The following is a 13,389-nucleotide window of genomic DNA, read 5'->3' on the forward strand; positions in this document are numbered from 1 at the left end:
CAAAAAGTCAAAACACAAAACAAAAACATACAAAACATTTAAACAAATATAACTTCAAAATTGTATTTTCATACACCTTCTTTCCTTCGACTTCCCCATACCTCCCCATCCCTGCATCCTTGTTTTATGATTCTTTAGCAACCCTTTGGTCAATTTATCCTGATTCCCTTTCATTAAATTTCCTTTAGTTTTTTTAGTTACAGCTGTAATTCTCTGTTTCTTACCCCTTGACATCTTAGCATTCCTCAATTTTACAACAGTTTTTAAGGTATATTTTAAATTTCTTCCAGTCCTCTTCCACTGTTAAGGCCATGTATTTGTATGGCTCCCACACATTACAAAACCCCGAATAATTTCCTATAATGCATCATGGGTTCATTCTGAAAATATTCGTCCCAAGTTTTTAGGAACGTAGGAAGTTGCCTTATACCAAATCATAACATTGGTGCATCTAATTCACTGTTGTCTGTACTGGCTGGTAGAAGCTCTATGGGGTTTTTGAATAGAGCTGTAATCATCATCAACAAAAACCCCAACAGTATCCAAGAAAAAAGATCCAGAACCCATAGTAGGGCATTGCCTTTATTAGGCCAAGAAAAAATGTCACAAAACAGTGAAGGAGCTTTCAAGTTCTTCAGAATTCTCCATTAGGCTGAATGCTAAGCAATGGCAGGGAGGGGGAGAAAAGGGTGCCTTGATTTTAAAGCTTTAAAGGTCTCAGTCTGGAGCACATGTTTTCAAGTTGTTCTCTGTGCTCATGAGGACTTGAAACATCATTTTTAAAAAAGTATGTAAACAGAAAGACTTTTTTTTTTTTTTGCCTTACGGGGTGGTCGGCATCCAGTTCTGCTCCGTAGCTGAGAATTTGATTGGCAAATCTATCCAGTTCTTTAATCGTTCTCGGGAACCATGGAACTAGACAGCGGGAAAGAAAACATGAATAGTCTTTAGCTTCTTGTTGCTGGCTCCCTTCAGTGACTTTCTGTCACTGAGCTACGGTCTTCGCCAAATATAAATCAGCAAAGTGTTAGCCCTTATTTAATGTTAATGCTAGGAAATAATAATACTCACATTCAAAGCATTGACAATACTGAGACTTATGGCATTTAAGAACTAGCATATTTCTTGGTGGCACAAGGAATCAGTTAGTGTTTACGGAGTCACAAGCCTCCTTTTTTTGTTTTTGATGTAACGGTTTAACTTACAGCTGTGCTGACTGTGACTATTACTTGTAGCCAAAAATATCTGGAGGGCACCAGGTTGACGAAAGCTGCCTAGGATGACATTTTGGCATTTATATGGCATATAAGAAAAGCTTTGTGCACTGAATTTCCGTCTCTGAGATAGCCTCTGTCTATTAAAATATGACAGTCCAAACAGCAATAAAGCAAGAGGGATATTGAAATGTGTTCCCCCTAAAAGCTAAGAAATATTATAAATTGTACCACTAGAGGGCAGCAGAAGCAAAATATTACTGCCTCAATCACACACACTTTCTCTTACTTAAGAGTTCTGTTTACTTTAGGGAGTTGTAGGTCTCTCTTAAAGACCTTTAACAATAAGCTTGTGCGCACACTACAAGGAACACAGGTGCAAGCTGGCTTTACACGCATACAAGTGTTTGCATTAAAGAGCCAATTATTTGTTGGTCTGGTGTACACAGGCACACAGATTGTACACCCCTTAAATGCAACAGGTGGATACCTCTAACATAATAAGCACAAGCAACTCAGATTTCCACCTGTGCAAGGAGATTTATGGGAAATTTAAAAAGAGCAAACTTTCTCTCCTGCTATTAATAACAGCATTGCGGAGGAGTGTGACTGTGTTGCTAACCAGCCGGCCAATGTGCCCGATCCTCATGCGCTGCTCAGAGGTACATCCCACGGTATGGTCTGAAAGCAGGAGACAGACAGCTGAGAGACAGGTCTGGGCAGTGACTGGGTGGGGGGCCATCTGTGAACCCAACAGAACACATTTCAGTGATGGAAGGAAGCTGGAAGACTAAGGTTTGAAATAAATAGGTACTGTACCTTGTGTGAAAGCCACTTTTAGCCACATTGCACACATTTTAGCACATGGAGGCTGGATGCGAAGAGGGATCCCCACAGTTTCAGGGACTACATTCCTAGAACCACAGAAGTGTAGACCCTGAGGGTCATCTCTAGTCCAACCCCCTACAATGCAGAGATATGAAGCTGCCAAATACAAGGATCGAACCTGCAACCTTGGCATCATCAGCACCACGCTCTAACCAACTGAGCTATCCACTTTGAAAGAATGAACTTCTGGAGCTCTTTTATGTGCGTCTGTCAGTGCTGAGGCATATAACCGTTGGTTTGTCCTGCTCAGAAGTGTCTGGCGGACAGCAGACTCCAAGAGACTCTGCAAATGGGCTCTTGATGAAGCATAGATGCTAAGGACTGAATCTGCTCAAGACATTCTGCATGCAGTGCATGTGCTCTGCCCTTGAGCTAGGAGACCTCTCTTTATTGGATGTAGTAATACTGCAATCACAGTAAGGTAAAAGGAAAAGGACACCTGGATAGTTAAATCCAGTCAAAGGCAACTATGGGGTTGCAGCACTCATCTCACTTTCAGGCCGAGGGAGCTGGAGTTTGTCCGCAGACAGCTTTCCAGGTCATGTGGCCAGCATGACTAAACCGCTTCTGGCGCAACGGGACACTGTGATGGAAGCCAGCAGGCACAGAAACACCGTTTACCTTCCCGTCGCAGTGATACCTATATATCTACTTGCACTGGTGTGCTTTCGAACTGCTAGGTTGGCAGGAGCTGGGACACAGCAAAAGGAGCTCACTCTGTCGCGGGGATTCGAACCACCGACCTTCTGATTGGCAATCCCAAGTGGCTCAGTGGATGGCCATTGATTTTGTCCAACAATGTCTTAAGGGTCACAAGGTCTTCATCCCCGGTCAGCTTAAAATTAAGTGGGGGCTTACAGTCAGGTAAGAAGGTACAGGATTGCAAACTAAGGCTGTGCTTAAAAAGCCTTCCCTATTCTCATGTCCTCCAGATGTTGCTGGATTGCAGTTCCCATTAGCCCCAGCCAGCATGACCAAAGGGATGATGGGAGTTGGAGTCCAACCACATCTGGAGGGCACTAGGTTCCCCACCCCAGGACTAGATGGGACTTTGGGCAAATAAATTGTTACGAGGGCTAATTTGGGCTCAACTGCCCAGCTTATGCCGGAACCATTGGCCACAAAGAGCAAACAACAACAGCATTCCAAGAGATCCTTTTTAAAAATAGAAAATCACATTATCCGCTTGCTGAGATGTTCTTTGGCCCATTCGATGGGCTCTCTCCTCCAGCCCCAGTTAGCCAGACATGTTGTCTCTTCCTGCTGCCATTAATGAATGGCCAGAGCAAGCTGTTGCAACACTGACCCTCTGTGAAGCTCTGCAGAGCAAATGCAGGCTGATCAGTAATAAATATTGATTTGTCTGCAAGAGAAACAGCAGAGTTTTATGGTCCTGCAGTGAACACCCAAGTAGTGACCAATTTAACATGGGGTCAGACGCTTAATAGGATGCTAATCAGCTATTTATATGAGGGGGCAACAAAACCGGAGGGCTTCAGAGGTTCTGTGGAACTCTGCCCATTCTGGGGAGGGGTCAGAGACAGGGCTTTGAAATTTATTGTCGGTCCTAGGCACAGGTTGGAGCCTTTTAAAACATAGCCAACTGCTCAGCTCAGCCCCAGGGTCCTAACAAACAAGGCTTCTACAGACTCTAAGCCTCTAGCTTGTCTCCAGACAGCAAAGCGTTGTCTTTACCTCCCAACTCCCACTGAAACAGAATCATACTTAATTCTTTTATTCAAGGCTACTAGGGGGGTCTGAACTTTTTGCCCATATTAAAAAGGCTTGTGAGCAAATGGCACCGTGGCTTAGTTGGCCGATAACAAATCTTGAGTACAGCTCATGGCTAGTCTGGAGAAAGCTTTTCCCTCTAGACTGGAGGAGCTCAGTTTTTAAAATGGCACACAGATTGGAGACGGGAGTGGTGACGTCCTGTTTGAAAGCTGCTGCTCAAAGCACCTTTCTCTGCATTGGGAAGGTTGGCTGCTTATGATAACTTTGCAATATACAAGATGGCTGTGTAAATCAGCTTTCTGTAAACCCCAATCCTAACTGCGTCGACTTGAAACTAAAACCCAACAGCTTCAATGGGTCTTATGTTTAAGGGAACATGCCATAAGATGCTATAAATGACAGAGAAGTACAACCCTCTTCTCTCTCTTTTTTGGTCCAAATTATAATTAAGAAAGATGAAGCAAGATAACCTCCCCTCCCCCACAGACCCACACAGTCCCCAAAGTAATTAAACCTTCACTTTTAAGTGATTGTGATTCCCTGCCAAGCCATAACATTTTGCTCCTTTCCTGAATGGAGGGCTCCAAATATTTTCCTTTTTCTCAATGCAATGTCATGGACAGGACACAAAGGGAAGGGTAAGGAGATTATAAGGATTTATTCCAGGATGATATTACTACCCTTTCATGTTGCTCCCGGGAAGGAAGACGAGGCAGCAGACCTAAAGCATTTTAAGCCAACCTTAACTGAAATCCTATTAAGATCACATCTGCTGCTTGAGAAGCCAAGAGGGCATTAAGATTTGGATATGTGTACATGTGTATGAGACATAGAGAAGGGTCTGCATGTGGACACTCATGGAATACTGCACTGGTCATAGAAAAGCTACCTCCAGGTGATTGTCTTACTCCTGTGTGCATATTTATTTCTATATAATGAATAAGGAATCCATAAGTGACAAATTCTGAACGCAAACAGGTGGCGTGATGGGACTCATGCTCTGATGGTGGGCTTCTCTGAGTGCCTACTCTTGGGAACAGGAATTTTGCCTACATGGACCTCTGGTCTGATTTGGGTCCTTAGGTTATGTCTTTGTGAATATGGCACATATCTGAACCATTTGGCACAGTGATTGTGGGGAAATATTTGCCACTGACTAGGTATGGATGAATCAGCGTGTTCCCAACCTGTGCAAACTTCACAGGTTCATTCATAAGTCTGTTCTGATCTGTTTTCCCACAAATAAGCAATTCTTTTAAACAATCCACATTAAGAACATACCAAAGTACGTCATTAAATATGTGGTTTGTTACAATATACAGTGGTACCTCGGGTTAAGTACTTGATTCGTACCGGAGGTCCGTTCTTAACCTGAAGCACCACTTTAGCTAATGGGGCCTCCTGCTGCTGCCGCGCCGCCAGAGCACAATTTCTGTTCTCATCCTGAAGCAAAGTTCTTAACCTGAGGTACTATTTCTGGGTTAGCGGAGTCTGTAACCTGAAGCGTATGTAACCTGAAGCGTATGTAACCCGAGGTACCACTGTACATATTTAAATCACACAGTTACAGCTCAATGTACAAACATATTTTATATTCAGATTTAATACCATGAGGGAGGAATACAATGCCACACTAAGTTAAAGATCCTTGGCAGTGTGCTAGCTGCCAAAGGACTTGCTCTTGCAGAACGGCAGTAGGCTAACATGCTTCTTGCTGCTGGTGGTCCAATCAATTGCTGTAGCCCCAATACATTCTGTTGTGCAACAACTGGTTATGCAACTGCTGGCACAACCGATGTGTTGGATTTCATATTGCACAACTAATATTCTTTCCCTTATGCAAGTTCAACACCCCTTACATTGATGGTAAAAGGGAGCTGAACCCAAACCTTGGGTATTATCATTATTATTATTAGCCAATAACTGTATCACAAAAATGTAGAAGGATAATTATCTTCTAATCAACAAATTAATCCAGTAGGTATGGATCACATCAAGTCTACACTGGAATTCACAGAAATCAAACTCCTCAAGCATCCTTCCTACCATCTGAGTCAAAGGAGATATAGCTGCTCCAGCTACATCTAAACCAGGGACGAGGGACCTGTATTACTACCCAGGTTGTTAGAGTACAACTCCCATCAATCCTAACTATTGTCCATACTGCCTGGGGCTGATAAGTGTCGTAGTCCAAAAACATCAAATGCATCACAGGTGTTCCCTATCCCTGCTGTATGCTATCTAACAATCCCACAATATCTGGTCTCTGTAGTTAATCAATGATAGTCCCAAAAAGTCTAGAAGGATCAGTAAGAATATATTAAATTAAAATTAAAACATTACACATTTAGCTTTCCCATACCAAAGACATGCACGCCAAACAAATTTTATATCATGGCCTTCCAAATCTAAAATATCTGCATTTTCCAATATGATCCATTCCCTTAACCAACACAGATATGCTGCCTCAAAATACAATTGTAGGTCTGGCAGGGCAAAGCCTCCTCTTTCTTTTACATCTATCAACATTTTATGTTTAATTCATGGCTTTTCCCCCTGCCAGAAAAATTTAGAGATCTTTTTTCCACTCTTTGAGGCAACTTAACTTATTTGCAACTGGGATCGATTGGAATAAAAACAGCATCTTAGGTAGTACATTCATCTTAATGGCTGAGATTCTGCCTAACAGTGAAAGCTGCATCCTTCCCTAAATCTCCAATTCTTTCTTAATCTCTTTCCATAGTTTAATATGATTATCTTGAAATAAATTGAGATTCCTCACCATCAGCCAAATCCCCAAATATTTTACTTTTTTACCTATTTTTAGGCCAGGCATTTTTTTCTAAGGCCTTTTTCGAGTGCTAATCCATGTTTTTAACCAACATTTTGATTTAATCTGTATTTATTTTGAAACCTGCCACTTCTCCAAACCTTTTCATTTCTCCTGAGGCTTTGGGATCACTTACCATAGATTGTTCCAATGTTAACACCACGTCAGCAGCAAATGACCTTAATTTGTAGACTCTGCACAACTCCTCTGTACCTTTAATTTCCTTCCCTATTTCTCCTTATATGCTGAAGCAATATTTCTAACATCAAAATGAACAACAATGGAGTTAAGGGGCAGCCTTGTCTAGTACCTTTTCTTATTTGACATTTGTCAGAAAGAATATTGTTTATTAGTATATTTTCAGATTGATCAGTATAAATTGCCTTAATTCCTGCTTAGAAAGAATTACCTATCTCCATCTTCTCTAACAACTTGATCATAAATGACCAAGAGATATTATCCAAAGCTTTCTCAGCATCTAAGAAAATTATAGCTGCTTGTTTTTCATTTCTTACTTCCAGGTACTCGATTAAATTAATTATATTTCTTATGCTGTCGACCTGGCAGAAAACCTGCTTGGTCCTTATGGACTCACTTAAAACCTTTTTCAACCTGTTGGCTAAAATTGCAGCAAATAATTTATAGTCACAGTTAAGTAGTGAAATTGGTCTGTAATTTTTAGTCTTTGTTAAGTCACAGTTTTGTTTAGGAATCAGGGTAATAAATGCATCTTTCCAGGAAGCCAGAACCACTCCAGTCACTAAAATTCTATTCATAGTGTCTTTAAGTGGTTCAATCAAAGCCTTCAGATGTCTTCTAAAGGTTATATAGTTACTCATCTCCTTGACATCTGATGGGAGGGTGTTCCGCAGGGTGGGTGCTACCACTGAGAAGACCCTCTGCCTGGTTCCTTGTAGCTTCACTTCTCACAGTGAGGGAACTGCCAGAAGGCCCTTGGAGTTGGACCTCGGTGTCCAGGTTGAATAATAATAATAATAATAATAATAATAATAATAATAATAATAAATTTTATTTATATCCCTCCCCGGCCAAGTGGGGACGGAGATGCTCTTTCAGGTATACAGTAGGGCTGGCAGTTAACCTCTTTGCTGTAGGGAAGGAATGTTGTTATTCTGAACAATATCTCCTTACCAGCATCCTTCCTCTTTTCACGTGAAAGCTCGTGGACATTTGCACCAATGTCGTCTCTCAGTGAATGAATGATTCCCTCAAGAGCTGGGATGTTCTTGCTTTCTAGATTGATGAAAAATTCGTACTCATCTTTGTTCAGCCGGGAAGGTCTGGATTCAATGTGGATCAGGTTTATCCCCTTCTCCTGGAACAAAGACGGTAACATAATGAAAAATGAAACACAATTTTGGCTGGTGGCCTAGAAAGTGGCTGGGATCACTGGGTAGTTCACGGCACAATTAAAAAAAAGAAAAGAAATCACACTATGTTTACGAAGATTGAGCAGGCACACAAGTCCCCTGGTGTCTTCCCCACTATGGCAATATGCATCATTTTTTCCAAATTTGAATCCTATTTTCATCAAGGGAAGTAATAGTACCGCTCTATTCTGCCTTGGTCAGATACCACACCTGGAACACCGTGTCCAATTCTAGGCAGCACAATTTCAGAAGCTTGTTGACAAGCTGGAACGTGTGCAGAGGAGGCCAACCGAGATGATCAAGGGTCTGGAACCTATGCCTTTTGAGGAATGGTTGAAGGAGCTGGGTATGTTTAGCCTGAAAAGAGGAGACTGAGAGGAGATGTGATAGCCATCTTCAAATATCTTAAGGGCTGTCACATGGAGGAGGGAGCATGCTTGTTTTCCCCTTCTCTGGAGGGTAGGACTGGATTCAAGTTGCAAGAAAGGAGATTCCGACTAAACATTCGGGAAAGCTTTCTGACAGTAAGAGCTGTTCAACAGTGGAGCAGACTCCCACGAGAGGTGGTGGACTCTCCTTCCTTGGAAGTTTTAAAACAGTGGTTGGATGGCCATCTGTCCTGGATGCTTTAGCTGAGATCCCTGCATTGCAGGAGGTTGGGCTAGATGACCCTCGGGGTCCCTTCCAACTCTAAGATTCGAAACAATGGACTGGGTATGGATAGGGCATCCTTATTTTCATTTTCAGAAATGCTGGAGGATATGTTTGCCTAAATATGCATCTTTTATGCCCATTCTTTCCTTGTTGTGATGCAAATCCTCTTTTTCAGTAATGCCTAAATGGCCACCTGAGCAACTTCTTCTTTCTATCAAGTGACTATTGTAAGCAGTTAAATGGACCAGTATCCTCACCGCATGCCAGAAGCACAAATTCTTTTCTTTCTTTCTTTGTTAAAAAAAAAAGAGGACTGCTTGGTCTGTGTTGAAAACACTGCTATGGTCATTATATAAAACAGTCACCTCCAAGAATAGCCATGATAAATGCTGTTTTTTGGGTACTTTAACCTTAAATAGATTCAAGAGCAGACCTTTGTGCATTACTGACACAGACCTCTGAAGTGGCTCCCCACCATCGCTTGCCGTGAGCATTGCTGTATGTGCCTTTCTCTGAGTTCTTAGCAGTGGACACTACAGATGAACTTAAAATGTTTGACCAGATACCAACACAATAAGTTGAAAAGGTCAGAAGTGCATTCAAATCCTGCAGCTCAGGAAAGATGTTCTCCTAATTGAGCTGGTCTCCATGCAAATAATGCATTTAACTAGGCTGCTCCCCGAGGTCAAGTTGTTTTAGTTCTCTAAAGGTCTGCATCACACACAGACAATGCTTTGTGTTTGCTATTTAATTAGGTGCTCACAAATCATTACAGGGCTCCAGCGATAGGAAAAAGTTAAAATTACTCCCAGCAAGATTTATTATGATTGAGACCAGGCTCAAAAAGTCACAGCCTGCTCTCAGCAAGGAACCTTCCTTGGGTCATCTTTGAGATTAAGGCTTTATATCGGAGGTGTATTTGTCTTTACTGCAAAGGGCTATGGAGCATCGCACTTGGTTGTATCACATCTTAAGAGCCACAGCCAGAAATGTTACAGCATCTCCACCACTTAGGGTTCAGTGCCAGAGTAAAACTTCAGCACCCACCACCAAGGAGGCCAAAGTAGAGGGCAGTATGAAACTCTTTTTGACCCTTCTTATGTGAGAGTCCCTGGATTCACTGCGGAGCAGAATGAATGACTGCAGGGTGCCAGAAAGGGGCAGATGGCTGAAGCTGTGGAAATAGAGAGATTAAAGGAGTGCCTATTACTTTTCTAAAAGCCACAAGGCCACACAAGGAGGAGGTTGTGAAAGATGCTGAAAGTTCTCAGGAGAACAACTTTCCCCTTCCCATAGCTGCAATTCCCAGATTTCCCTGCGATGAGGGACAGGATGTCAAGCCACTCTGAAAATTGCACCACCAGAGTCCCCTAACAACTCTTAGCAAACTACAACTCCCAGAATTCTTTGCGGGAAGCCATGACCGTTCAAAGTGGTATCATGGTCATTTAAATGTGGCCGTAGTCACAATTAATTTGCTGGTCTGTATCCATTATGTGTAGAAACATAATGGACTACACAATTCTACACAACGGATGTGTAGAAACATGGGCTCATCCAGATTTTCTTTTGAGCTGTGTTTCTAGGCACAGGACCTAGAAAGTGTCTGAGCATGGGTGGGTATTTTTTTGCCCTGGCACTTTCCCTGCAGAAAGCTGATCTTTGCCAGTGAAATGGAGCAAAAAGCAATTCGTGGACAAGTCGGATTTGTTTTTTCCAATTCAGCATTAAAGAGTGGGTTTTCCAAGGGAAAAGTGCCAGGGCTAATAATTATAATAATAATAATAATATTATTACTAGAACCTGGAACTTTAAAGCACAGTATTGTGCCTAGAAAGCATGGGGCAAAAGGTAAGAGTGATAAGCCCTTTGAGGTTTGCTCAAAGATTCACTGGGCAATCCCATACATCTTATGCAGATATAAACCCCATCAACTTCAGTGGCATTTACTCCAAGGTAAGTGCACTAACTCCAAGTTAAGTGTGTACAGGATTGTGGTCTAAGGATTTAATGCAGTACTCACTCATAAGTCCCACTGAACACACTGGAATTAATTCCAAGTAGACATGTACAGAAATGAGCTACAAAAATTGTTTTGGGGCTTCCCTAACAACATTTAGTAACATTCAATTAAATCCACAGGTCATTGGGTTGTTAAAATTCTGTGGTTATAGCCATCTTGAGATTTTATGATGAAGGGTAGTATATAAATTTAATAAACAAAAAAATAAATGTGATCTCTCTGTTACTAGTAATTGGTTTAATTCAAAATATTTATAGCTGTTTAGAGCTAGGTAAGTTTTTGAAATCCTAATAGCGTTTCAGTACTCATACTTCACCTAGTGCCTAATACTAAACTTGCAACTAATTGCATATAAATTCATTTCAGAGTGCTTACAATTATAAAACAAAAGAGAGTGTTTTCCATTATAAAATACAGTGGTGCCTTGGTTTACGAACAATCCTGTTTACAAACATTCGGTTTACGAACTCTGCAAAACTGGAAGTAGTGTTCCAGTTGCGAACTTTACCTCAGTCTACGAACGGAAGCCAAAAGGTGGAAGGGCACCACCGGCGGGAGGCCTCATTGGGGGAAGTGCACCTTGGTTTAAGAACAGATTTGGTTTAAGAATGGACTTCAGGAATGGATTAAGTTCGTAAACCGAGGCACCACTGTAGTGTTTACAGCGTTTACTTCAGGGTTCCTTGGATGCATTATTCTGTAAACCGAGTAAAAGAAGCAGAAGAAGGTATACAGGCCTGTTGAACCACTGCACTATTTTTACCTTTTTTTAAAAAAAAAAGCCTAGCCTTTTTCAGGTGACCTATTTATTGAGCATTCATCCCAATTTGTTTCCACAACATTTTCAGGGTTTTTAGACAATGTTGACTATTTACAGAGAATTCATTCTCATTTCTTTATGGGGAAGTTATACAGTGGTACCTCGGGTTAAGAACTTAATTCGTTCCGGAGGTCCGTTCTTAACCTGAAACTGTTCTTAACCTGAAGCACCACTTTAGCTAATGGGGCCTCCCGCTGCTGCTGCGCCGCCAGAGCACGATTTCTGTTCTCATCCTGAGGTAAAGTTCTTAAGCTGAGGTAATATTTCTGGGTTAGCAGAGTCTGTAACCTGAAGCGTATGTGACCTGAAGTGTATGTAACCCAAGATACCACTGTACAATATTGCATCAAGCAATTGTTACCCCATACTGCCCAGTGCATTTCCCTAACTTTTTCTTTATTGCGGAAAAAAAATGACAGGGAGAGAGGAGCAAGTTGTGCAAGTGCTCCATTATCAGCTTTAACTGAACTTAAATTTGCTAGCATGTTATTGAATCCAGCTTGGAAATACAGAGTCTAGAAGCACCCTGAATCTATGTTCACCAGCTGAAGTAAACCAGACATGAAGTTGTGAATTGTCACCTCCCATATCCTGTACAACAATATGTCAATGAACAAAGCTTTTTTCTTTCTTTTTCTTTTTTGCCCACATTATATTAGCACCAACATCTGTTTCCAGGATGCTCTGGAAAGTGGGTGAATTTCCTGAGTCAACAGTTTCTCTCATCTGGAATGACCCCGATTCCCAGCTAGTGAAATGGAAGGGGATGCGCTATAAAACCCATCTGTAGCTCCTTTGCTATTAAAACGTCTTCTTTCACATCCATCATGGTAAACCTCTTCAATGTTTTTTCAAGGCATGGTAACCAAGTGTTGTGCTGATCAGAGCTGTCTCTCTGTGTTCTTAATGATAGTATTATCAAGCACATTGTTTGAACCTCTTGTTATGCAGTGGTTCCGCTCCTTCCTCCTGGGCCGTGTTCAGAAAGTGGTGGTGGGGGATGAGTGTTCAGACCCCTGGGCCCTCACTTGTGGGGTGCCTCAGGGTTCTGTCCTCTCCCCCATGCTTTTTAACATCTATATGAAGCCGCTGGGAGAGATCATCAGGGGGTTTGGACTGGGTGTCCATCAATATGCAGATGATACCCAGCTCTACCTCTCTTTCAAATCAGAACCAGTGAAGGCGGTGAAGGTCCTGTGTGAGTGCCTGGAGGCGGTTGGAGGATGGATGGCGGCTAATGGATTGAGGTTGAATCCTGACAAGACAGAAGTACAGTTTTGGGGGGACAGGGGGCGGGCTGGTGTGGAGGATTCCCTGGTCCTGAATGGGGTAACTGTGCCCCTGAAGGACCAGGTGCGCAGCCTGGGAGTCATTTTGGACTCACAGCTGTCCATGGAGGCACAGGTCAAATCTGTATCCAGGGCAGCTGTTTACCAACTCCACCTGGTACACAGGCTGAGACCCTACCTGCCCGCGGACTGTCTCGCCAGAGTGGTGCATGCTCTAGTTATCTCCCGCTTGGACTATTGCAATGCGCTCTACATGGGGCTACCTTTGAAGGTGACTCGGAAACTACAACTAATCCAGAATGCGGCAGCTAGACTGGTGACTGGGGGCGGCCGCCAAGACCACATAACACCGGTCTTGAAAGACCTATATTGGCTCCCAGTACGTTTCCGAGCACAATTCAAAGTGCTGGTGTTGACCTTTAAAGCCCTAAACGGACTCGGCCCAGTATACTTGAAGGAGCGTCTCCACCCCCATCGTTCTGCCCGGACGCTGAGGTCCAGCGCCGAGGGCCTTCTGGTGGTTCCCTCATTGCGAGAAGCAAAGCT

At 42.5% G+C, this 13,389-nt stretch overlaps 1 protein-coding gene and 1 long non-coding RNA gene across 4 annotated transcripts in view; one reads left to right on the forward strand and one right to left on the reverse strand.

Annotated features, from left to right (window-relative positions):
* Positions 1 to 13,389, reverse strand: part of PAH (phenylalanine hydroxylase) — a 77,372-nt gene that overhangs the window by 53,333 nt on the left and 10,650 nt on the right. For all 3 annotated transcript variants that reach the window (XM_079992819.1, XM_079992820.1, XM_079992818.1), the window contains exons 3-4: positions 7,819 to 8,002; positions 827 to 915 (exon numbers count right to left, since the gene is read on the reverse strand). In XM_079992819.1, the coding sequence (XP_079848945.1) occupies positions 827 to 915; positions 7,819 to 8,002 (273 nt within the window). The remainder of the gene's footprint in view (positions 1 to 826; positions 916 to 7,818; positions 8,003 to 13,389) is intronic.
* The window catches only part of LOC307225370, a 30,648-nt gene that overhangs the window by 6,690 nt on the left and 10,569 nt on the right, over positions 1 to 13,389 (forward strand). The window lies entirely within an intron of this gene.

This window comes from Podarcis cretensis (genome assembly GCF_951804945.1).
Source record: "Podarcis cretensis genome assembly, chromosome: 10".
NCBI lineage: Eukaryota > Metazoa > Chordata > Lepidosauria > Squamata > Lacertidae > Podarcis > Podarcis cretensis.